Consider the following 27,378-nt stretch of genomic DNA (forward strand, 5'->3'; position numbering starts at 1 on the left):
TGCTGGTGTCCCAGTGAATGTTGGGACACCAGAAGAGTAGTGAGGTGGTAGGAGGTAGCGGCAGCTGCAATGACAAGAACAGTAAGTGTTTTTTGGTATTTTTTTCCCCCGTCGTCACCCTGCCCCCCCCCCCTTGACATTTGTTGCGGCTAGCCGTGGCCCGTCCTTTAGGGCAAAGGGGCCACGCCACCCCACCTTTTGCCCCTCATGAAAAGTGCCTGTCAGGCTGAGCAAAAGTCAGCCTGACAGACACTCTTCATGTTCAGATCAGGCAGCCAGGAGTGAGACATGCCCGATTTGCGCAGACTCCTGGCTGCCTGAGTTGAACTTCGCTGGGCTGAGGGGGTCAGAGCTCTGATAGGCGTGACCTCAGCTCAGCAAAGGTGCCTCGAGGCCCTTCCCCTCCGTAACGAGTTGACTTCGACCTGGGCGCTTCAGGTTTAAGCCCTTAAGCGCCCAGGGTGATTGTCAATCAGTGACACCTCACACAGAGTGGGGAGAGGTCAGCAGTCTCACTGATCCCATCCCACTCTATGACGAAGTTGGGACTGCTGCCTTCCCTCTTTAGCTGACCTAAGCCTTCGGAAGGCAGCAGTCCCAACCCTCCTGGTACCTCCAAGGCTGAAGGTAAGTGTGTGTGTGTGGGTGAAGGTAAGTGTGTGTGTGTGTTTTTTAAATGAATGTTTGGTGCGTGCGTGTATGTTTGAATGTTGATGTGTTGTGAATGGATGTGCGTGCGTGTGTGAATTAATGAGTGTGATAGTGCTGCCCCCCCTCCTAAAATTACCGGCCGCCACTGGTGGCGGCTGCTGCCGTACTCAGTATTCTATGCCAGATGACCTGCAGAGTTAGGGCTGTCCAAGAAAATGTACTGCTTGTTTTCCTATTTTTTTTCCCAAAGGAACATCTAGGAATGAGACATCCCTTATGAGAGTTTCAGAATCTGTTCTCCAGCTTCCCCATACAGAAAATATGAAGATCCAGACTGTGTCCCTGAACGAATTGTATCAAGTAGCCAGAATTCTCTGTTCACATGGGAAGCTTCCTGATTTGTTTTGCACCATGAAGCTTCTTACCAGAGGCTATAGCACATAGAAGGATTGAGGCTTTGCCCCGTTAAGATTCCTTACTCTATTCCAGCAATAAACTATAAGACCCAAGAGGATGATTTTGGCTTTGTCCCATAAAACTTTCTACTTGTGTCTCAAAGGATTCAGACTTTGTTTCACGACGCTTCTCGTGCACACGTTCTACATATTGCACATCACTCTCTTGCAGGTCTCCCACTGTCAAATGGAAGTCCACTAGTCACCGATTCAGTTGCACTTCTTGCAATTGTTTTCCTTTTCACCTCTAAACTCACATTACTGACTTTTTCACTTGGTGATCTCTGAAAGAGGTACTACCCAGGTAGCAGATCTGATGTGCAGACAGACAGACCTAGGCTCTGTCTAACCAAGGAGCACCAAAACTGACCTTCCCTTCATCTTCCAGGGAAGAATAGCCCCCAAGCGTCAAATGGAAGCAGTCAGTTCACAGCTGTTAGACCTGTCAGCCTTAGGGTGGTCTTTCCTCGAACTTGTGCCTTCCCTCCTCCATTTTGCTGGACCTGTTTTGGTTGGCCTTAGGACCCTGCAGCACTGATTGCCATGAAATTGCAAACCACTTTTTTGATACATCTGGCCCAATGTTTCCTCTTTTCCTAGGCCCTTACTCACCTCTGAACCCATGCTGTGTCCACCAGTGGCGTAATTTCTCCAGTAGAGGACTGTTTATGTTGCAGGTGACCATCCTCAAATCTCCAAGAAGGCCTTTAGTATTTTGTGCCCTTTCCATCCCTTCCCAGCTGGTATATTTATGCAGCTGTCTGTCTCTGGGCTAAATCCATACACTGCCCCAAGTCTGGGAAGCTCCAGCATGAACCAATTCCCAATGAGCTACATCAGGAAACACCACACGAAGCCTTTTGGTCCCCAATTGATTGGCCACCACCACTGATTAGAGAAGGATCGGAAATGAACCCCTACTGAGAAGAACTCCAGAAGTGAATATATCTCAAACCTTTTGGGCTAATACAGCAGATCATGCCCTGTGGTACTCATGTGCTTGCATTCCTTAGACTGTGAAACACACTCTGTGGCCCATCACTCCTGCACGTCACTCTCCCACCCATCTCTCCCCAGCTGGAACTAAGTTGAAGCAAAGGTCTGCATAATGGTCTACCTGCCTGCTGATAATGTTTCTGGAAAAATAGAAATATCAAGGATCAGCTGCTTATTCTGCCCCAGAAACTGTGGATGCTGCCTGACCACAGAAGGAGAAATAGTGAAGGAACACCCCAGTAACCCAGAGGAGAAGACTTATAAACTGCTGGGGGACTAGCCCTTGTATAGTGACTTGGGCATCCCCTGCACTAGCAAGGAATGTTCCTCCACCTGTAGAGCCCCTCATGCCCGTTACAATATCCTGACCTGCAGCTGCCTCCACTGAATAATGTCCTTGGGATGATCCCCTACGTTGGGAGGCGGAGAGGGTGTTCAAAGACATATAAGGGTGCTCAAGTACATGAGCATGAGACTTCTAACCTCAAAGTGGTTGCTCCATTTACCTTTTCTCCTGAAACTTTGAACCTGGTCCCAGAAGTAGCTACGAGACTGTACGACCCACTGGTACAATCCTCTTATCTGTCTGAGACTGAATGCTCCTTTTATATCAAACCTTTATGTTTTCCTGGTAGGCATCATTGTCTCCGACTGACTTACTGGGACTTCTAAACCACTGGCACACCAACAGCTTTAACGGTGATGAAAGTGCTTTAAATTACGGGCCAAAGTAGATCCAGGGCACTGTAGGCTACTGGTCACTGAAGTCTATCTTGTAGTGACAACCATTAACAAGGAGCTTAGGGAGGCTTCAGGGCACTACCCCACCCCGGCAAGAATGTTTCAAGTGACCACTGGGAAAAATCTGTACTTCTGCCCATCCTGATCTTTCACATTGGGGTCTGGCTGGACTTTTGCCCACTCCTTGGCAGCAGGAGCCAAAGTTAATTGATAATCTGTAACAAGCATAAACCTGAGACTTTAGTGCTTGACTTGATGACCACTTCCTGCTGCTGTGTAACATATTATGGACTGAGATATTAGACATGAGCATATTAATAAAGGGAAAGTCCCAAAGCTGTTGAAAGAGGCCCCTATAACCAACCCAGAAATGTACACCAAGCACTACTTGGATGCATCAAAAAGATGTCAAAGAAACACAGGACTGTATTTCCAATACCAGCGTCAGTAACAAACCTATATTGCTGGGTAAAGACACACGAAAAAGCATTAGACTGCCTCCTATGGTGGCAGATCTGGTTGACTTTACTGCAGATAATTTTTGGCAAAATATTCAGAGGCGTACTATACTAATTGATTGTTGCAACATTGTATAAATGGGCTCCTCTTAGCAAGAATGCGCATATCCAAAGGATCAAAGCAAAGCAGTCTGCCTTCACCTCTGCTGAACGCATCTGCATTAGAACAGTTAGCAATAGGTACCATAGAAAAGATAAAGACTGCAGCAGAGTTAAACTGAAAGTATTTTATATGCCAACAGGTTGATATTAACCCTGAATGATCCAGCTACTTGACAGTTTCCCTCATGGCATTCTTTAGAGACGAGGCCAGCCACAGAATTAACTGGAGCAAGTCGTGTATGTCACCTCTTGCAAGACACATGTTCAAAACAAATTCACATTATCCTTATTTCCTAATGAAGATCGAACCTCATCTTCTCTCAACTCCTGCCTTGATAGTGTAGCGACTTGGATGAATAATAATTCCTTAAAGCTTAATGGGAATAAGTCAGAAGTCCTATTAATTGGCAAATCAGCCTCATCTTCGGGGCTCTCACTGTAGGCCTAGTTATCCGGGGGCTGCTTCTACGCTGCTTAGGTGGTTAAGGACTTGGGCTTCTGGCTTGATGACAAGCTTACAATGGACCAACAGATCACCAAGGTATCTTCCTCTTGTTTCATTCTACTGAAGTGGCTAAGGAAACTATCCTGCCTCCTTTCTGTTTCAACCCAAAGGACAGTTGTACAAACTCTGATTATTTCAAATCTCAATTATGGTTACATTCTTTATTTGGGTGCAACTAGAACTGCAATTAAGAGACTACAAACTGTTCAGAATGCAGTGGTCCGGCTGCTATCCCATCTACCTAAATGGTCTTCGGCCTCTCCCCTTCTTTGGGACTTACCGTGGCTTCCAATTTGCAAGCGGGTCCCGTTCAAGAGATTGTGCTACATGTACAAAACCTGGCCTAACTCTGGACCGGTTTGTCATAGGCCATTGTACCAATCGGTCTCTTTGATGTTGTGATCTGAATAACGCAGTTATTCCTCGGATTCCCAAGGCGAGGCAAGGTGGTTTCTCCTTTACGTATCTTGGTCCAAAACTTTGAAATTCCCTGCCTGCCTCTCTTAGGCTCTGTAATTCCTGTCATAGGTTTAAAAAACTTCTGAAGACGTGACTTTTTTTAGTTGCTTTCTGTAGTCCTTCCCATTGCGCCAGCATGGGGAAACCTCATTAGGACAGCCAAGCGCTTTATAAATCCGTATAATAATAGTGGGGGCGTGGCTAAGTCACCAAGCATGGCGGACGCAAGCTAGAAGAGCTCTGCGTCCCGCCCGGCTAATCCGGAGCTGTATGGGGGATAGGCGGCTGGCGGCGCCTGCCACAGAAGGTATCGGGCGGCGGTAAAGGCCCGGGCAGCGGTGGAGCCCGGTGCTGGCCCCCCCACCCCCTGGCGAGGAGCAACCGTGGAACAGAGCCGAGCCTGCAGGAGGCTGCGGCCCGCCGGCGCAAAGGAGCGGTGGGCGCGGCCTAGCCGCACTGATTGCACGCGGCATGGTGCGGACGGGCCGCGGGCGCTGGCCTGTGCCGGGCCCCCCCTGGTGCGTTATTGCCCTCTTGGGGGTGGAGAAGAGCGGGGGGATCCTGCGGGCCTGCAGGGGTGGGAGTAGTATCCCTGCTGAGAGTGCCTGAGCACAACAAGGGAGAGACGGGCCTGCTGGCCATGTGGCTGGGCCACCGGTCTCCCCCTGGCAGAACTGGCTTATTGGAGGCATCAATGGTGGCCCGAGTTTAGGGTGAAGAGACCTGAGGGCGCGGAGCAGGACGAAGACAGCGGAACGGCAGTGGGCCGGGCTGCTCGTGCTGCTGCACAGTGCAGTATTGAAAGTGCAGACAAGCGGGCCCGGCCCTAGGAGCAGACCCGGTGAGGTGATCTTCTGCCTGCAGTCGGAGGTGGCAGGGGAGCGCCATTACTGCCAGCTGCGGAGGAGAGAGTGATGGAGAGTGGGCCCCCTCTGGTGCCTGGCAGGGAGGACTTGTGATAGTGAGGTGGAGAGTGGTGAGAAGTTGGGGGTTGCCTCGGAGGGCACAGCCTGCTGATGGAATGCCGCATTGATTACAGCAACCCTCTGCCTGGTCTTCCGGAGCTGGTGGTGCGAGCTGAAGGGTTTTGAACTACTGGTGCTGGTGGTGAGGCACCCAGTGAGTGGAGTGGAGCTAGTTGGAGCCTGCGCTTACCCTGGTCATGGCGGGGACGGTCCGCCTTCGCTCTGGCACTGGGGCTGGGAGGTCACAAGAAACCGCAGCACAATATAGCCAGAAGTGGGAAGCAGTGCTGGCTGCGGTGGAGCGCATCGGGGACTCGCTAGAGCGGGCTTGCATATCTCTGGAGGCTAAGATCGATAAAGTGGCCAGCGACCTTGTACTCCTGCATGCTGACCACCGTAACCTGGTTGACAAAACAGGTACGATTGAGGCGGGAGTGGATGAGCTGACACCAGTGACGTCGCGTTTGGAGTCCACGATGGGGGATGTTTTAGCGCGAGTGGCGGAGCTCGAGCGTCATGTGGAAGACGCGGAGGGCCGCACCAGAAGAAACAACATACGCATGATCGGTTTGCCAGAGGGAGTGGAGGGCCGTGATTCTGTGGGCTACTCAGAGAGCTGGGTCCGAGGACTGGTGCCGGCTGGTGCACTGACTCCTTTCTTCTCGGTGGAACGGGCTCATCAAATCCCCACGCGGCCCAGGCCTCCGGGGAGTGGTCCTCGCCCCTTTATAATTCGCTTGCTCCACTACACGGACCGTGACATTATACTCAAGACTGTGAGATCCTCCTCGCCGCCCCGAGTGGACAATGTACAAATAATGCTGTTTCCGGACTATACGTTGGCGGTGCAAAGAGACCGGGCCTCCTATATGCCTCTAAAGCGCAGACTCCGAGCCCTGAGCCTTGACTACTCTCTACTGTTTCCCACCAAACTCTGAATTGTGGCTGAGAAGAAGGCTCATTTCTTCACCACGCCAGAAGCGGCGTGGGAATGGTTAGTTTCGACGGGACGCTTCTCGGGTCGGGAAAGGGAGAGGAATCCGCCCGCACCGAGAGACAGGCGCAGCCAGGCGAGGCCACAAGGGGATCGGTGTGACTGTGGAGGCAGGGGCACATGTGCCGGACCTGGAACAGCTCATACAGGAGCGACGCGAGGCGATTCAATTGGCCGCAGCTATAAGTGCCTAGCCGGCTGCGTCAGAATCAGAAACTGAGAATTCACAGCCTCCCAGTGACTGGCCGACTACGCCGGACCGACTCTCGGAGTTGGGTTTTCAGGAATGCCCGTCCGTGACTCCTGCCACAGCAGACAAGCTTTTCGAGGTCCTGCGGAGACTTGCTTGGTGGACTTGAAGGTGCTGTAACCCCCTGGTTGGGGTTCATGGCTCGCTAGAGCAGCAGCGTCAATATATTTTTCACTGCATGTCAACGATGGCCTCGGCTGCGGGACGTGAGGAATTCACATGGACAGGCTATCCAAGTGACCGAGGGCAATATAACTGTCACTGACTGTTGCTTATGCAACTGCAGATAGCTGCCACCCTCCCCCTGTTATTTGCTCTGGCCGGGCTGACTGGTTTAGTAAGTGCCTGTTTTACCGAGTGAGTTGGCCTGCCCCAATCTCCTGCTAACGGAGGTTTAGAATGTGTGATTATGTTGTTGGATGGTTAAGTGGCTGGGTTTGGGCGGAGACCAGTTGTTTATTTGCTCTGATGGTATTGATTTTGTTTTGGTTCCACGTGAGGCTATGTGCAGGGCGCTTGACCGGGTGCTGGGAGTCTGTTACTGCGCATGCAGGGTCACGCGTGTGGACAGGAGGAGTGGTAGAGGGGCGTGCTAAATGGGAGCTGCTATGAATCCATATACTGTGGTCACCTGGAATGTGCGCGGTATACACACACCTAAGCGCCGGTACTCCATATACTCATACCTTAAAAGACATCCGGTCCACCTCGCTTTTTTGCAAGAGACCCATTTGGTGCTTTCGGAGTTCCCTCATTTGCTGAGACACTGGAGGGGGCAACTATATGCAACGGGGCACTCCACTTATGCCAGAGGTGCCTTGATTTGGATTAAAGCAGGTGTTCCTTTTGTAGCAGAGGAGCAGATTATAGACCTACAGGGGAGGTTTGCCTTGGTTCGTGGCCGACTCGTGGGTCGGGCCATAGTGCTGGGCTCTATATACGCCCCAAATGTGGATCAGACTCCTTTTCTGCGTAGTCTGTCCTGCAACTTAACGGGCTGGAGCGAATATCCCTGGTTATTGGGAGGGGACTTTAATAGTGTACTGGATGTTGATTTAGATCGTTCCTTCCCCCCATTGCCTACGTCTCCTGTGGTGGTCACCGCAAGTGGGTGCTAGATTGGATGCCACAGTGGCATCTGATAGATATTTGGAGACAGCAGAATGCTGTGGACAGAGTTTACTCATTCTACTCTGCTCCGCACTCCCTCCATGTACGGTTGGATAGGATGCTCTGCACGCTGGACCTGGCCTCAGCGGTGGGGGGTGTAGATTACTTAGGGCGCACGCACTCGGATCACAATCCACAGATTTTAAGATTGGGTTGGAAACTCTCCCCCCCGGCTGTTCCTACCTGGAAGCTCCGACCTGAGCTCTTAGAAGACACAGCCTTTAAGGCATCTTTGGAAACAGCGATCCCTGAATTTTTTTAGCATAATGATGGTACGGCCTCTTCGGGCCTAATGGAGTGGGATGCATTCAAGGCATTTATTCGAGGTCATTGTATGGGGACTCAGTGGAATTTATGTTGTTCGATTGAGCATGACCTAGCTCGCATAGAACGCGACACGTTACGCCCAGAGAGAGAGACCACACGGAGCCCTGCAGGTGGGGCCTGGTTAGCTGGGGCTCGAACTGAGCACCTGTCGCTGCTTGAACGGCTGCGTTGCCTGATTTATGCTGCGCACTCAGCGAGATCGCACGCTTCGGCGGATAAGTCGGGCAAACTTCTGGCCTGGGTGGTTAGGGGGGACCGTGACCATGGCCCAATCATGGAGGTTCGCTCAGAATCCGGGCGTCTGTTGTATACGCCAAGGGAAATACATACTGCGTTTACGCAGCATTACCAGGCCTTGTATGCCTCAATGGTGAGCTCCTCTGAACAATCTTGTACGGAGTTCCTTGCTGGTGTGGAACTCCCACAGCTGACGGTGGACCAGGGTATTGCGCTAGAGGAACCCCTTGATCTTGCTGAGATATAGCCAGTATTCGCGAACTGGCGTCTGGTAAGACGCCGGGTCCGATGGTTTGCCGGCCGACTTGTACAAGGCATTTAGCTTAATACTTGCGCCCAAGGTACTCCGTGTTTATGAGGAGGCAGAACGAAAGGGCTGCTTGTCATCATCACAGGGGGAGGCGCTGCTTGTGTCCCTTCCAAGCCTGGTAAGGATCCGGTAGAGCTGGGGTCGTATCAGCCGCTAGCAATGCTCAATATGAATAAAAAAATTCTGGCCAAAACGCTAGCAATGCGGCTTGCGCCTATAACGCCGGGCCTGGTGCACCCAGATCAAAATGGACTTGTGCCAGCGAGAGATACGTCACATAATATCAGGCGACTGTTCCGCGTCATGCATTACGCGAGGAGGGACTGGCCACGAGCGGGTTGCCTTGTTCTTGATCTGGAGTGGCCGTATCTTTTCAGAGTCCTGCGGCGGTTTGGTGCTGGGCCCCACTTTATTCGAATGGTTAAGTTACTATATACTAATCCTCAGGTTCGGATCAAGGTGGGGGGTATTATATCAGAACCCGTCAGGGTGTGCAGAGGTACGCTGCAGGCTTGCCCCCTCTCCCCGCTGCTTCTTTCCCTTGCCATGGAGCCACTGGCAGGGTTTTGCGGGATAGGGGCTCTGACTGGGGTATTACCCTGGGGGATGACCTACACGTGGCATCGCTGTACGCTGATGACCTTCTGCTGTATTTTCGGGATGTGACGCGTATCCCCCCAGAGGTTGGGACCCTGTTGCAGCAGTTTGCCTCGTTGTCTGGCCTAAAAGTCAATTGGTCCAAATCATGCCTCTTCCCCTTTGATCCTGCGCTATCGGACCCAGAGCTTTGTCTTGCAGGGAATGCGGTCCCATGGCAACCTCATACATTCAGGTACCTAGGCATCCGTATTTGTCATGGAGAGGGAGACCTAGTAGATGGGAAAACTTAAGAGGGCGTTATCCTTGATTACATCCCAGATGGCATTTTGGCAGACACTGCCGCTGTCAGTGGCAGGCAAGATAGCGCTGCTCAAAATGATAGTTCTACCGCGCCTGCTTTATTACTTTTCCAACCTCCCGCACTATATCCCTCCTAACTTTTTTAGGAAACTGGAATCTACCTTGAGGGAATTCATTTGGAATGGGGGACAATTCCGGGTCGCGCTGAAAAAGCTGTATTTGCTGATAGAGAGAAGCGGCCTGGCGGTCCCTAATCTGGAGCACTACTCCCAGCTCCAGTGGGTATCTAAGTGGCTGGCGGGCCTTTATCTCGCAGACACAGTGACTACGGAAGACCACTTACACGGGGGTATCACCGGGACAAATATTCCTCAGGGTGGCTTGTAGCTGCTATCGCAGATCCTTGCGTCTTACCGGGGGGATGGTTCCATTTGCTCCAGCTCTAGCGTTGCTGGGCACCCCTCGTGGCCCTAAGATTACGTTAAGTTGTGAGCTGCGCACGTGGCATGAAGTGGAGTTATGCACGCTGCGTGATCTCTATGATGATGGCAAACTGATTCCGTTTCCTACACTGGTTCAGGAGTCGGGGCTGCCAGCAGGGCAGTTCCTTTTGTACAATTCACTGTTAAGGTCTTTAGCATCTAGGTGGGGTGACATGTCAAAAGCCCCCCCCACGCATTTGCTGGTACAGTACATACAGGTGATGGGGCAGGGGAAGCACCTGATCAGATGGTTCACCGACGCGTTACGCATACACACAGCCTTGGAGTGTGATACCCTGCGTACGGCCTGGGACCGGGATGCCTCTGCTTCAGTTACGGATACGCAATGGAGGTTAGCCCTTCTGGACACGTTAATGTTCCCCGGAATTCTAGGTTTCGCCTGATCCAGTTCTATATTATTCACAGGGCTTATCTCACTCTGGCTCGGGTGAACAGGTATTTTGCTCGTCAGGATGTGGCATGCCCCCGCTGTTCTTCCATAGATGCTGACATGCTGCACATGATATGGTCCTGTGGGTCCCTGCATCGCTTCTGGAGGGCGGTGGTTGACTGCTTATCAGAGTGCACGTCATGTCCGGTCCCGCTCAATTAGGAGGTCTGTGTGCTGGGCCTATTTCCCAGGGGTAGGCGGAATAGAGCGGAGGCGCGATTCCTAGATCTAGGCCTGATAGCGGCTAAGCGGATGATAACCCGCAGATGGAAGTCAGCTGACGCGCCTGCTGAGCAGGCCTGGAAACAATCTTTCGAGGTGTGGGCAGCAGCGGAGGGAGTGGCGTTGAGGTGAGAAGACGCGCTGGGTCAGCGCCAGTATCCGTTATCAGACAGGTGGGGGTAACTAGAGTCCTGCCTGCGGGATGGGGGTCAGGGCTCGGGTGTCGATGAATATGACTAACTGCTGGGGAGAGTGTGTGGCTGTTTCTGGATCGGGAATGGGAGTGAGGGAAGGTGAATGTCTGAGAGGCTGGACTGGTCTTGGTGCGGTAAAGAGAGCTGAATATTCTCAAGGTGGCAAATAGTTATGGCCTGCATGCGATCCCGTCCTATACTGGTATGAAAGAATAACACACAGTGAATCCTGCACTCCCGGTGTCATGCTTAAATTACAATTTATAGACTGCACATGTAACACTCCAGTGGCTGTTCTTGTTCATGTTTTGTTTTACTGTAGTCTGTGGGGGGCTCAAACTATGTATCTGCCAGTGAACCATTGTATGGACGCATTGATCCTCCGGTGGGACTCAAAGAGACAGGTGGATGTTGGCTCTCCCTTAGAGTGTCTACAGGGTTTAGAGTTTTATGCTACAAATCCTCTTGCTTGAATCGCAATGTTTATTATCCTACGCTATGTGACAACTGGGTATAATGAGGCTAGATGCGATAATCGAACTACTGGTAATCGGCGGGCTAGCACATACCGTTCTTCATTGTGCATGCGCAGTCCTGTGTAATTACACATATTTGTTACCCTATTGATGATGTTTATAATGCATTGAAAATACTAATAAACAGATGTTTAAAAAAAAGAAACATCTGTATAATAATAGTAATAATACATCAATCGTGGAAAGCACATTATCTAAATATCTGGAAATTAATATCCCTTTCTACAAAAGACATATATTATGAACTTGAATTTACTAGGATATAAGCCTACCAATAATTCAGAAGATGGGAAAAATTGAACTTGGTCATCTGAGGTAAAGTTCTAGCATTAAAGATGATGGATCTCCCTTACTTTCTTATGCCTTTACAAAATGTACCGTTGCGATGGCATTGTGATGTCCCGATTCAAGATTGCAAAAGATAAATGCACTCATTACTTCATTTGTATATTCAGCAGAAAACAAAGTAACATTTTCATTTCAAATTAGCACTGTATTAGAAGAATATGGTTAGCTGGTTATCAAGAACTTAAAAAATGGTTTCTTATTGCAAAAGAATAAAACTTCGATTTTTACTTTTTTTTAAACCACATTGAGTCTATTAAAAAAATCTATATGCGTACCATTTCGCTAAACAGGGTATGGTAATAGAACTGCAAGACAACTACGATCAGAATGCTTTCAAGTAACCAGACGTTTATGCTATTCCTACAAGCTAGGGCCCCTTTATGGAATAATCAATACTTAATGATGGATGGTAAAGTACATAAGCAGAAAAAGACAAAAATGATGTGTAGAAAGATGTTAAAATGAGATTATGTGAAGATCTAGAATGAGAAAAAAACCTATAGATCTCAGAGGTAAAAAACTATCAGTAACTAAAAGAATATTTATTAACTTATTTGCATATAACAGATGATATAAGGAAGGAGGACACTCTTAATTTCCTTGCTTCAACAGAGAGAGGAATGCAATCTCTATAGAGCTTCAGATATTTACAAAAACTTTCTTATCTCAAAGAAAATGAAGGAATAAATGAGAAATGCAGATCGGACTAGAACGCAAAAACAGGAAAGAAAGTATAAAATCAACTTGGATGGAAGTGTGATTCATTGCAAACAATACAGATGCATACTACAAGTATCGCCTCATAAAATAAAATATTTATGGAGCATCTACAGGTCCACAAAAATAGATTTTGATAGCAACTCATAGAAACAAATGACTGTTGTTGGAGTCAGTTGTAATCTGCTGCATTTAATTTTTGCAATTCCTATGGTTTATGCTTTTTAAGAGGTCGGGCCATGTGTATGAACATTTGGAATTGCGATCTCCTAATTGCAATTCTTTGCAAATCACAATTAGAAAATCGCAATTCCAAATGTACAAAACTCCACTGAGTTTGTTTTGCGATTCCCAGTGAGTCGCAAATAGGCCTACACTATTATTATTAATGAGGTAGGTCGCAATTTGCGACCCAATGGGAATCGCAAAAATCACAGGGGTCAGCAGACCACTATGGGGGTTATTCTAACTTTGGAGGAGTGTTAATCCATCCCAAAAGTGACAGTAAAGTGACGGATATACCACCAGCCGTATTACGAGTTCCATAGGATATAATGGACTCGTAATACGGCTGGTGGTAAATCCGTCACTTTTCCGTCACTTTTGGGACGGATTAACACCTCCTCCAAAGTTAGAATAACCCCCTATGTCTGTGATTGTGATTGTAATGTCTGTAATTGCTTTTAAATAAAGCATTTTTTTTTTTTATAAACGCAGCCCATTTTCCCTAAAGGAAAACAGGATGCATTTAAAAAGCAAAAAATGAAACGTTTCAGTTTCATTTTTTAAGAGTAGGCAGTAGTCTGTGGGACCACTGCCTGCTCTAAAAATGTTTTTGCTTGCATTCACAAACGGGAATGGATCCCTTGGGAAATTGGTGGTAACTGCAATTGTTTTGCAACTGCATTCCCGGTCACAAAACAATCATACATACCACTGCCAGTCGCTATTGAGAAGGGGTGCCCTTGGCACTCCACTTCCTAATAGCGAGTCGCAAACCCATTTTGCAATATGGTAAATAGATGACCGAATGGCAAATTTGGGTTTGTGGCTAGGGAAATGCCTTTTCTTGGTCGCAAACAGCCCTATTCTTCGAATCGGGCCATTTCTGACCAAGAAAAAGCTACGTACATCTGGCCCGAAGTCTTCTGTAGAATTATTATGCTAATGGGTCCCTACGTACTGACAAGGAGGAGAGTTTTTAAAAATATCTTCTACAGACTAATTAACTCGTTTTAGGATGCAAAAATGTAAATTTTAAGAGCGATGATTTTTGTAAAAAGTGATTTTACCTATTTGAAAACATGCCAAATGTAAAACATTTAGAAGACCTCCACTTCAGACTCAAAACTTTGCGATATGTGGAAAGCTTATTTTTGAACTTTATGCAGAAATATAATAGTATGCTAGACAGTTACATTGATTAATCACATTCCTTCTTTCCTCCTCTCCATTTTTGATACATTTATGTAATATAATTTAGACCATTTGAAAAGTATTTTATTACATGCAAAATGGTATTTCCATTAGTTAGACTATAACTGTAATGTTATATGTTCATTAACTATAGTGCAGTGGTGAAGTTGTACAAGAAATGTAATAATTAATAAGATGTAAGTGTAAAGGCATTGAAACACATTCCGAAGAGTACACTTGAAATCACCCCGAGCACCAAAACTATTTCTTAGGAAATTGAGATGTGACATTCTATTTGTACCAGTCCAGCTTTATGGACTTCCCTATACATTTGGACCAAAAGGCAGACTGGTCTCTTGGGAACGTCAGGTATTTCAGTACTTGTCTGTGCCTTTTGAAATGCACTAAGACATCCAACACATGCATTCTACAAACTCTATTTTTCATCCACGTTTTCAACTGCGGAAGAGTTATGTAGAGACCCATCTTCAGAATGTTTCGAAGTCATCTGAAGATGATCAAATACACCTTGCACAAGCCTCCAAGTCTGACAGTCAATTTTCCAGGGAAGGTTTAACAGGAGACAACAACATAGCCTCAACAAAATTACCAATATATATTAATGGGGAAGGGCAACAATAAACATACAATTGCTGAAGTAATTCTGTGGATAGTTAGATTTTATACCACAGATGAAGTAATTTCTGTTTGGAGTGGAAATAGGAATGAAAAATGTATGGTTTCTCTCTCCATTACTATTTGCGATTTTAAACATTTGGTAGAAGCCATTCATAAAAATCAAGAAATCAGAGATGCTAGTTATAATGGCATGGAATATTTGTTTATGCACATACAAGATAGTTTAGTTTGCTACTGAACAAGAGACCTTTATACTTATGTTGAGGGATATTGTCTGCAGCACTGGATTTTTGCTAGGGAGTAAAACTAATGAATGGAAGTGTTAGGTAATGGGAACATCTAGACAGACCTTAGGCACCATATTAGATATATAATTTTAGTTTGATAGAAACATTCAATATCTGTGAATTTTGATTCCATTTGATTTGAACAAAATTATTTGGGTTAATCTTGATGCTATTCTTTAACACATAAAGTTACTTATGGAAGAGGTGGATATCATTCATTTTATCATTATGGGAAATGATCAGTTGCCCAAAGATGATTCCCTTGCCAACATGTATTTTGATTGTTGCTTTTGAAAATTAAAACTATACATTTTAGGCAATCAGATAAAGATTTTTACACATCCCATAAAAATGTTAACACAAAGAAATTACACTCTTTTTTTAAAGTGAGTTGTACCTCACATCCAGAACTCTTCGGCAGAAGTACTAAGATAGTGTTTTGCTGAATTTAGATGCGAAGAAAAGGAAAGCCCAACTTGGTGCATATTCGGACCATTAGAACCCTCATTATAAGTGACCTGTTAATTCCAATAGGGCCCATAAAGACCATGGCTTACCTCCTTGGGAATATTAGATATGCTGGAAACAGATCAAAGATATACTTACTTTTACCTGGAGATTTCCACTTCTCGCTGAGGATGCAATTAAGGAAGTATATTGATTTGTGTGGTGCCATGAGTTTTTATTTAGTGATGTTTCATGAGGAAAATAAAAACAAGTAGGCAATCTTACATTTTTAGTGCATCAATAAAATAATGTTTAAAACAAGAACACTTGCTACCCTGTGCCCATCAACTGAGGTAAATTCTTGCATTGTTTTGCAGCCCAACCTCGTGGAGTACCAAAGGAATATTTATATGTATTCCTCTTTCCTGCCTGATTCAGGAATTCCACTGTGAATGGCTTAGTACCACCTATAGCCTTTTGATTTCCAATAACAGCTGTTTCCAGGTACATAATCCCTGTCAACCATTTATGACTGGATAAAATCCATCTTGATGCAACTAAATGCTCATGGGAAAGAATTATTCCTCTTTAGTCTAACAGATATCATCCCCCACTGCTCTGTGTCCTCATATACCCCAAGATCCTCCAGCTGGTCTCAGAGATAAAGAAAATTATGTTTCACCATGGCTAACTATGTGACCATACGGTAGGCATGGTGGTAAGGAGATTCTTAAAGAAAATTACGTTTCACCATGGATAACTACATTGCCATCCGGTAAGCATGGTGGTAAGGAGATGCTCTTTACAACAGCACAAACTTAAGAAGCTATTCCATTTGCTCTGCACATTAAACAAAAAACTTGTATGTGGGCTGCCGTCAGCTTTAGGGTAAGCTACTGCAACACACTTTATGCAGGTCAATAGCCATACTCCTAAATTACTCACAAATTGCATAAAATGCTGAAATTAAACTTCCCTATGGTATCAAAAAGGAAGGCTATAATTCCACAAGGCATTACTCCTAGTACAGGCCACTCTTTGAGGCACTGACAGCCCTTCTAAATGTCAGTCTACCTTAAACTGGCTAACCTACCTCTAAAATGTCAAGTCCACATGGCCTCACAATATCTCAAGGTCAAAGTGTTACTTTACTTTCTCAAAGGAAAGCTCAGATGCTCCACTCTCCAGACCATCCCCACTTTTCAGATGTTTTCAAAATGAGAAAGACATTTCACAATAATGCTGCATCTGAGCGGTAATTATTAAGTACTTGATTTCCTTAGATACCATTTTCAGTGTGAGTATTAGAGTGTTGTTAATTTACTCCCCTTTCTTGCTTCCCCCACAGAGACACTGACAAAGATCATGCCATCTTACACACCCCTCCTCAAACCCCCACATTGGCACTGACACAGATCATGCCACCTTACACACCTATCCTCAAGCCCCCACCCTGGCACTGACATGGATCACGCCACCATACACACCTGTTTTCAAATCCCCACATTGACACTGACACAGATCATGTCACCTTACACACCTATTCTCAAACCCTCACAGAGACACTGACACAGATCATGCCACCTTACACCTATTTTTGAGTCCTCACAGAGACAGACACACATCATGCCACCTTACACACTTATCCTCAAAGCCACATTCTGCTCATTTCTAATCTATGCAGACACCTCTTACTGCACATATATTTCCACATTCTCATTCTGTCTCTCTCCTGTCCTTCATTTGCAGGTGGCCCACACACCCTCATTTTTTTTTCCAACCAGCACATATTCTGCCCCCCTCTGCAGTCAGCAAACCCCAACTGCACAACTCTTTTTGGGAGCTACCAACTCCCACTGCCTTGAGAGACAGCTTTGTACACGGTACACCTCACTGGGCCACCCCTGGTATTGACAGAATGAGGTATGGCTTGGGTTGAAGTGCAGCCTGGAGCAGGAGGTTACTAGCTTCTATAACAAATGGGATGAATAGGATGGAAGAGAAGTGCACCTCAGTGCATGGCCTGGAACGTAGGAATTCCAGGACAGCAGACACCACTCCAATGTCTTCTGCTTGGCACCTGGGCACAGGACAGCATTTTTATTATTTTTTATTTCATGTTATCAGCTTCACCCTTGTCCCACCTCCCTTGCTACCCTCCTCAGGACAGGTCCCTCTCGGCGGCCGTCCCATACAGATAGGGGTCCTTGCCCTGATCCTGGATGAACTCCTCCTTCTTGTCCCACTCAGCCGGCCAGCCTCCATTGTGGAAGCTGGTGCTCTTGGTGGCACCATAGCTACCATAGCCTCCATGCCCATGTGGTAGCTCCTCAGACTCGTCGGCCAGCTCGTCCTCATGGATGAAGCCACACTTCTCCTCACTTGTTTCTTCCGGTTCGGCCCATGGCTGCTTTTCTCCTGAGGCAAAGATGCCATAGAAGACCACCCCACCGTAGTGGACGAGTGCTGCGATGAGGAAAACATACTGCCACTCCTCACGGCTCTGTGGGTGGGGTGTGTGCAACAACAGGAGAAAAAAAGGTTGAGAGAAAAGATGGTCATGTCTGTGGGGTTGATAACACTTTCTATAGGACTAAGGAGGGTGTACATAGGACTCTCTCAAATAGGAGTTAACGAAATTAGCAAAACATGCAGTTTATGTCTCAGTACAGGGTCAAGCTACAGGCTTAGGCTATTGACTGCCACTGTGCCCAGCGATGACAAGGGATATCAGACACTGACACAAGGTCAGGTGATAGCTTCATCACTCAACAGAGAACATAATAACAATGAAAGCCCAAAAAAGCATTACTCAGTGGAGCATGAACTACTAATGGTGACATTACATGATGGGGAGCTGAAAATGAAAGGAAGCGCTGTTTGTGGTAGAAAACTGCTGACAAGGTAGTCAACCACTGGAGATAGTATAAACTTACAGTGGCAATGGGATGAATGCTGATGGCAGGTTACAAAAGGTCAAATCATTGTGGGAAAGTCAAGGGTGAGGGTAATGGTAAACGGTCAGACAAACTAGTTTGGGTCATTGGAAGTCAATAGGAAGAGCATGATGAGATTACTGGTTGCCAGACATAGAAATATATATGGTGATAGGAATATATTTAGAAAACAGACACTCCAATGGGTTTTTTGATGTTGAAAGGGTAGGTAAAACCACCACTAGATGAATGTTGATTGTCAAGTAGCAGGAAATTAAAGGCCAGATTAGGTTATTTTTTTCATAAGGAAAAATACCTGGCTGAAATATTCCCGGTCTGCTGTGTTTCTGCAGGACTAATAACCCCATAATTATCAGTTTCGGACAATAAATCCTGTTACCAGCTGAATCAGAATTACCACCTGACTAATGATGTATGTATGTATGCATATGGTGTTTCTATATCATGGACCTATCCACAAGGCTCCAAGTGCTGTACATGGTCAAAGTGATAGAGCCCTTAGTTGAAAATTCTCAAACCCAAGCTGCATGCCTAAAAGAATGGGGTACCAATACATGGACAGAGAAGTCCTGTGATATACTGGCTGCACAGTGAAAATGATGTTTTCTTTCAGAAATGCATGGCGTCATCAGGTCCTGAGATCCTGTCAAACTACTACACTAACCTGTGAACAGCACAACTTCTGTGGTTGTCCACACATTCCCTCAGCTATGATTTTTCTTGGTGACTGCTGTTACTAACAGCTTAGGCAATGCTTTTGACATACAGTTTGCCCTCTTGCTGACCAAAATGGCCGCCGCTGGCTTACCTTGTGCTTCGTCATGGCTCCCACGATCAAGGGGCACACCATGCCCGACAACGTTCCTACACCGTTAGAGATGCCCATCAGGATGCTAGCATAGCGCGGCGCGATATCCAAGTGGTTCACGTTGAAACCTTTAGTAAAAAAAGAAGACGGATAAGTCTGTCGTAAAAAAGTGATATTTTTCTAAGGTACACGACCTCTAAGTGTACACCTATATAATTAAACTATTAGGATTAATTTGCTTTGGTTCATGAATCTAATATTGAGATTTCTTCTCGATAGGAATGTGTTGAGAAAAGAGCAGACTGGAGATCTAATTCTAAAAACAAACAAAAAAAGGTAAATCTACACTGAACTGACAATTTTAGATACATTTAGCTTTGACCTTTTCAGAAGTCAGCAAAGTTTGCTGGGTAATGTCTGGAAATCAGACATAGGTTTCCACTGGAAAATCTGTGGGAATTCCATCATCTCATGAGCACATATTCCAGTGTGTCATTTGCTCATGGGAAAGGCAGCAGAGCAAGTGCATATGCACTTATCTTCTTTCCTTTCTTTTTTCTCCATCTGCCACATATTGTACTCAATGAAAAAAAGTCATTTCAACCTACCTGCACCAGTTCTGAAGCTGTTTCCTTGCCCTTCTAGAAAAAGATTTACGTGTGCCCTCAGCAGCATTAAATGTTTAGCCTTTATTTATTTATTTTTAAAAGTAAGTGCCAGTGCCCACATTCTTTTCAGGATGCCACCAGGGATTTCCAACATGACTCTGACCCTCTTTCATCACTTCCTTCAAATATATCCTTACTGTCTTCTATTCTCCATGCCCATCCGTCCCATCTATCTGATTGATCATCCTCTTTATGTAACTTATGATGTGCTCTCTCTCTCTCTCTCTTTCTCTCTCTCTCTCTCTCTCTCTCTCTCTCTCTCTCTTTTCTCCCTCTGCTTTTTATCCCTCATTACTCTGCACTTGTTTTGCTGGCTGTAATCTTGCCACATCCCTGTTTTGTCTCTGCGTTGCATTCAACAGTATTTCTCCTCTGCATGGACATCAATTCAGTACAAATGCCAGGACTAGCAGAAGTGACATCACATGTCCTTTGACTTCGATGACATCAGATGATGTAACATCACATATTCTTCAACTTGTCGACATCACAGACATTAGTTCATGTGACCTTTGCCCCTGATGGTCCCACAGTAGTGGCATCCCTAACAAACCCTACAATAATTGCACGGTCAATTAAAAATTAAAATAACACCAAAAAAATGAACAGACAAAAGAGTAGTTTAGTTCCCATTTGAAAATTACGTAGGGAGATGTAAAGATATAGGCGGTCAAAAGACCGCGGTGCCCATTCTGGCTTTCCCGCTGGGCCGGCGGGCGACCACCAAAAGGCCGCCCGCCGGCCCAGCGGGAAAGACCCAGCAACGATGAAGCCGGCTCCGAATGGAGCCGGTGGAGTTGCTGGGGTGTGACGGGTGCAGTGGCACCCGTCGCGATTTTCAGTGTCTGCAAAGCAGACACTGAAAATCATTATGGGGCCCTGTTAGGGGGCCCCTGCACTGCCCATGCCAGTGGCATGGGCAGTGCAGGGGCCCCCAGGGGCCCCATGACACCCGTTCCCGCCATCCTGTTCCTGGCAGTAAAAACCGCCAGGAACGGGATGGCGGGAAGGGGGTCGGAATCCCCATGGCGGCGCTGAGGATTCCCTGGGCCAGGGGAAAACCGGCGGGAAACCGCCGGTTCCCCTTTTCTGACCGCGGCTTTACCGCCGCGGTCAGAATGGCCCAGGAAGCACCGCCAGCCTGTTGGCGGTGCTTCCGCGGTCCCCGGCCCTTTCGGTCATGGACCGCCAGGGTCGGAATGACCCCCATAGTGTGTGTGCATAAATAACCAAGCAGGGCCCAGTTGTAAAATTCTAGAAAGTGATCATATGCCCAAGCCCAATTAGAACCTTGCATACCCAAGTGCAATCTCAAATGTCTGGGATTAACTATCATATGTCAAATATGTAATATTCCGGCAGCTGTCGTTAAATAACCGCACATCCTAAGTAAGCCCAAGGTTTGTAATCCAAAAATGAAAGATAAGCAATGCCAAGGCACACATGGCGTGCAGTCCATTAAGATCCCAGAAGGTTTTATTCCAATTTGTTCCAAGCATTCACATTGCTTTCGACAATGGATTTGTATACAACAAACTTGCAGTCAACACAAGTTTTGTCATAAAGGTGACTTTCTCAAGACTTAGCGCAAGTTGTCATATAGAAAATAGCAATTGTAATGATTTGTATGTGTAAGTTGGTGCTTCATGAACAGATGATTTGGAAAAAACCCAGTTGTATTTTGGCGTCCACCCAAGTAGCAAGCACTTACTGCTACCTGGATGTGTGGTGAAATAGAACTGGGGCCTATCACGGGCATTTATTATTCAACTTTGACTCCGTATGCTAAAACATTATCGGTTGGCCATTACACTCGTTTTTTTCACCAATTAACCAAACATTTCCTTGACTTACGTAACATTAGCACTAGTTTTTTCTTATTCCTCTATTTATGATGCACCCTTACGTGATCTCTCGGAGGCAGCACCACACCCCCACTGTCTGAGCCTCCTAGGTTGTTACAGTTATGTTATGTAAAGTTATTTTATTTGTTATGTTCTGTACTGCTATGCTATGTTATGTTATGTAGTGTTATCTTATGTGTACTTGTAAATCGCACTATCACCCACCAGGGTATTCTGGTGCTGAGCAGATGTCTTTTCCGAGCCCTGCATATGGTAGGTTGGTTAATTAAAAAGACAGGTCTTCAGCTTCTTACGGAATTCAAGAAGAGAGTGGGAGGCTCTGATGTGGAGTGAGAGGTCATTCCAAACTTTAGGAGTGATGTAAGAGACCGCCTGTCCTCCTGATCTTCTTCTGTATTGCGTGGAATGTGTTTGAGTAGGAGTCCTGCGGTGTGGAGGTGTTTGGATGGTTGTAGGAAGGAGATGTGAGATGCAACTGTTCAGGTAGATGAAGCCCGCTGTGAGTTTATGTGGGAGGTTGAGGATGAGTCTGGCTGCCGAGTTCTGGGTGGTTTGTAGTCTTCTAGTGAGTTGTTTGTGTTTCGTGATCCGGGCTTAGAGGGTGTTCCCACACCCAAACTTGCTGGTGACTTGGGCATGAGTGGCAGTTTTTCTAGTGTTGCTTGTGATCCATCTGAAGATCTTTCTCAGCATTTTCAGAGTGTGGAAGCAGGATGCAGTGACTTGTGGGGTCATGTCCAGTTTGCTGTTAATGACTATTGCAAAATTCCTGGTGCTGGTTTTAGGCGTGGGTATGTGTCTGAGTTCAGCCAGCCATCAACTGGAATCCATGGTGAGGTGTGCTTGCCAAAGACCACTACTTCTTTCTTGTTAGTGTTGGCCTTGAGACAGCTGGCTTTCATCCAGTTAGTGACTTCTGTCATGCAGGAGGTGAACTTGCTTCTAGTATTGGGAGTCTTGTCCGAGAGGCAGAGTATGATTTGAATGTCCTCTGCGTTGGTGAAGATGTTAATGTCATGTGCAGATAACGTTAGAGATCATAGGCACTTCACAGATGAATTTGAGGCTTCCAAGGAGTAAGGTGCCAGGCTGAGAGCATGTGTTCTGTCTGCCAGGCTGAGAGCATGTGTTCTATCTGTTAAGAAGGAGGAGAACCAGTAGAGAGTTGGTTCTTGGATGCTATTCTCACGCAAGCACCTGATGAGGATGGGGTGTGAGACTGAGTCAAATGCTGTAGAGAGGTCCAGGAGAATATGGGCTGCTTTGGCTCCTCTGTCAAGGATCATGTGGATGTCGTCTGTGGCAGTGATGAATGTTGTTTCTGTACTGTGGTTGGGCGTAAATCCAGACTGTGTTGGGTCGAGGAGCTGGTGGTTGTGGAGGTGGTCAGTGAGGCGTTGGTTGCTTTGTTCCTCTAAGACCTTTGCCAGGTATGATGGGGGAAGATGGGTTTCTAGTTTACCACTGAAGATGAGCAAGGCTCTAAGTCCTATTTTCGTTCTGTATGTAGTAAGATGCCCCTGCTTTCTCTGATGCCAAAGGCAGTGTCAGAGGTTGCAAGGGGCAAAGGGTAGAGCTATGACCCCTGGCAATCCCTAAATGACGTCCATGCTCCTCTGCTGTGATTAATACTTTTTGTATTGAACTTAAACCAATGATTAGCCAAGCTTCAAACTTGTAACCTGCAGCATCTCTAACCCGCCGAACTCTCTCTACTTCACAGCCATCATTCTTCTCCCTGCTTTCATTCTTCATCCTCTCCCCTTTCAATTCAGTACACCTCTCTTTCTACTTCTCTCCCTTAAACCTTCCTCTTCTCCACCCATCTCATTCTTTGTACTTCCCATTCCAGTGGCACCAAGCTCCCTCCTACACCCCTGTTCTCCCCAGCCCTCCTGCATCCTCTTTCTGTTTTCCCTCTATCCCTCTCAGCATCCTATCACCACTCTCTTATTGCTCCTCCATCCGTCCGGCTCTCCTCCTTCGCGTCCTCCTGTCTTCCTCCCTATATGGCACTCACGCTTACATTCGGGACTCTCTCTCTTTAAATTGAGCCCTTGCTTCCTGCATGGGCATGGAATGGGGTACTTGGAGACCTTTGCTGAGAGCACAGCGCAGGAGAACCACAACTGTCAAAGCCTACTATCTCTTGTCATGGCTCGGCGGGTGAATCATTTGAAGCCACTGACACACAGAGTTGCCTCGGCCAACCAGAAAGGTCAGACCAGGCACTAAGACCCATGGGACACAAAACGTATCCCAATTGGGAAAAATATGTGCCATTGGTGTCACCAGAAACCACCACCACAAACTGATAACTGGAAGGTAGTCAAGAATCACAAGGCTCCATTGGGGAAGGCTGATTGTTGATATTATTTTCTTATTGATGGAGGTGCTTCTGATACCTGCTTGAGGTTTTTAACAAGATGTGTGACTATACCTGTTGGGATATGTTCAATTGTCCAGGTACCATTACAATTATTTTTATTGGTGTAGTTCCAAAATTGTATGCATATGCTCTAGCTAACACATGTTTTGTTTATGCCCAGGTAGGGACGCGCACATTACATGGGCTGATAGGAATAAGTGTCAAGCTAAAGGAAAAAAGAAATAGATGGCAAAAAGGCATATCAGTCATGATAAATTTAAGACACTGCTCAGGCCCCTTTGAACCCTCGTGACTTGGTGCATCATATATTAGTCATAGTGGATTAATACATGCATTACGTCTGTCTACATTTTGTTCATAAAATTAGAAAGTATTGTCTTCTACTTTTGACATTGTTTAGGTCATGAGGTGAACGTCCTTGGTAAGCTACATTCAACCCAGGTAATACCACATTGATACCTCCTACAATGTGAGATAGAAAAACGCCAGGATATTTGTTTTAATTTTCATTAGGAAAAGAATATGGGAATACATTTTTATGTGCAGGAGAGCACATTTGCATAGCAATGGTGTTTTTTTCATAAGTACACAATTGTAGTATACATTAGTCAGTAGTACTGGATTTAAGATTAAGCAATGGAGCAACTGAAACATACATATGTCTCATGCTGTCACGCCAGCTAGCATACAGCAGGAGTACAATCCACCATTTGAAAAGAAGACTTCAAGAACATCTGTGTGGTATCCTGGATGCAGATTATAAACACCATCTAACTGAGCAGTACTTCAAAGCACATAACAACAGCAGAAGGTTCACCTTTCAGGGAACTGATCACTGCCAATGCAGTTGTAGAGGCGGTAACCGAGAACTGCTCTTCGGAAAACATGAGAGTGAACAAATATTAAGACTGGGTATAGCACAACAAGGGTTGAACAAAGATACAGAATTACACACACTGTTATTATAAACAATGAGATGCAATTAGTCCAACCAAAAATGTAACCCGTAAAAGACATTAGAATTTGATATCGCTCATGTGAGCTAACATGGACGAATAAAAGATGTACTGGCTGATTTAGTCTTTGGCAAACGGCCCACCCTCCACCAGGGGAATGGAAGTAATTCAAGTCAAGTAAGACTACCGTCTGCCATATTTTGAGATGTCCTCATGCATGGACAGACTATAATTCATGGCAAAGGCACCTGTGTAGCAATTGGGACTAACATATTAGAGCAGCCCAATGGGAGATTTTTCACCTAGAATGTTAACCTTAATTGTAGATCTGCCAAGATACTGCAAATTAAGAGCATAGAATTCTGTGATTAAATTCACTGTGGTGCGTTGCTCTTCCTTGCACGCAGTTAGGTAGATAGGAAGTTTGTAACACTAGTCATTTTGCAAAATACTACTCACGCATGTAGTACACACATAACAGATACAATCTTCCTTTTATTTTCACACAAGGATATGCTGCTTGGACATTGAGATGACTCTCCTGATGCTCACAGACTTAAAATGGTGCCTCCTACATGGATCTCTCGATTAAACACAGGATGGATGAAGCAAGCCTGAGAATTTACTGTTAAATAATTGCCTCTCCTTTCAACATACATGTCATAGACCCATTTGCTATTACAGACCAATGAGATCCCAGACATGTTATAGCATTGGTGTTCCCTTCTGCCATTTTAGCTTCATTTGTTGCAGAGAGTAATATACAGTGACTAAGCCACCAGCGAAAACTACAAATATAATGAAAGACATGTATATAGGTTAACAGAAAAAACTTTAATGTTAGCAAAATATAGGGAAAAAAAACTTTGGGCTACTCCTAATTTATGTGCACTATTATTGTGTACCTATTTACAAAAAATATGATTACTCTGCAAATGCACCCCATGCAGGACAACTGATTCCCACATTCTTCTACTACCAAAACGTGCATTGAAGAAATAGGATATTTTTCTATCCCTTGTTGTAGCATGTAGAGTGAGTTTAGCCTAGCAAGTGCTCTCATTGCATCACCCAAACATTGTAATAAGTAGAATATTACATGCAGTAAATACTGAAGATATAGAATACTATTTGTATCATTTAATTCACAGAATGTGGCTAAACACTATGAAAATCACATAATGTGCCAATTCACAGTGGTTTAAAATGGTCAATTTTGTTTAGCACAGAGTTGGCAACATGAAGCAGTTGAACAGTCTATGATATGGTCAGAACAATTCTTTGAATTTGGCACAGCTGGTATGTCTTTTTCTTTTTCATTTCTTTCTTTTATTACTCCTATGCACATTATTATCATTGATAAAGCCTGCTTGTTTACTGGGACATGAACGAAACATGTGTCAGCTGAAGCATATGCTTACAACTTTGTGAATCCATCAAGAAAAAATCCTGCAACTGCCTTTGGGCAATTGGGCTTTAAGAAGTTTAAACTAACTGGGGATGCTTTCCCTGCCAGATTTCTTTCCACTAACAGAGTATGCAAATGCCTTAATCAGTGAAAGTTTCATTGTGTTCACTGTCTTTAAAATGCTATCTGCATGGGGGTCATCCATGTATTCATGGAGCAGGGATAACTTTCAAGGTCATTGTGAGTGATTTATCTGACTGCTTTCATTCACTCATTAAGTCATCAGGCATGATTTCAAGTCTCAGACATACTACCAGGTATTGTGTCTGAGTGCTGCCAGGCATGCAGAGTGAGCTCAATCCTGGGCAGAAGTGTGAAAGTCTGTTCCTTCATCACCCCAAAATACTTTATGTCTGTTTCGACTGGAAGGCTTTAGTTTTGTAACTCAAACAACCAAGCACACTACTTAGTTCAAGCTACCAATCCTACCTGGTCATCCGTATTGACCGTATAAAGTGAACACACCTGAAATAGCAAAGCCGCTGAAGCCAACAGCCAGGACTAGGAAGGAGATGGCCACGCCTCTGGTGTGAGAGTAGCCCACGACAAGCAGGAGGGTTGCTTCCATGCCAAAACCTAGAAAGAGCAGCAGGAGAAAGATAATAAAGTCACAATCATTAACTGCCCATCAAATTCCAAGACAGTGGTGTTTTTGTGGTTAGCATGAAATGGTATGTGAATAGAGCTCTCTGGCTCTGCTGCCTGCTCCAGACATTTCTGATGTGTCCATCACAGATTGGAGTCTGCATGTTGTTGTTGTTATGTGTTTGGGTACCCAGTTGTGGCCATTGTCTAGGATGTGTTGCAGTGTTGTTCCTATAAACTGTGGGAGTATGATTTTGATGTCATAGATGTGTGGTTGGGCATGTATCTATTTACCAATAGCGAGGTGTCAATGACTTCTATTTCACAACCCAATGTTAGGAGGCCCATAAGAGGCTGGTCACC

The 27,378-nt window shown here is 45.7% G+C and overlaps 1 protein-coding gene across 1 annotated transcript in view; it reads right to left on the reverse strand.

The window, feature by feature from the left end:
• Positions 1-17,377: 17,377 nt before the first annotated feature.
• SLC17A7 (solute carrier family 17 member 7) overlaps positions 17,378-27,378 on the reverse strand; it is a 239,168-nt gene continuing 229,167 nt past the window's right edge. Inside the window, exons 10-12 of the mRNA XM_069200817.1 lie at positions 26,896-27,006; positions 19,085-19,212; positions 17,378-17,822 (exon numbers count right to left, since the gene is read on the reverse strand). Coding sequence (XP_069056918.1) covers positions 17,481-17,822; positions 19,085-19,212; positions 26,896-27,006 — 581 coding nt within the window. The 3' untranslated portion in view covers positions 17,378-17,480. The remainder of the gene's footprint in view (positions 17,823-19,084; positions 19,213-26,895; positions 27,007-27,378) is intronic.

The sequence above is a fragment of the Pleurodeles waltl genome, chromosome 7 (genome assembly GCF_031143425.1).
Source record: "Pleurodeles waltl isolate 20211129_DDA chromosome 7, aPleWal1.hap1.20221129, whole genome shotgun sequence".
Classification (NCBI taxonomy): domain Eukaryota; kingdom Metazoa; phylum Chordata; class Amphibia; order Caudata; family Salamandridae; genus Pleurodeles; species Pleurodeles waltl.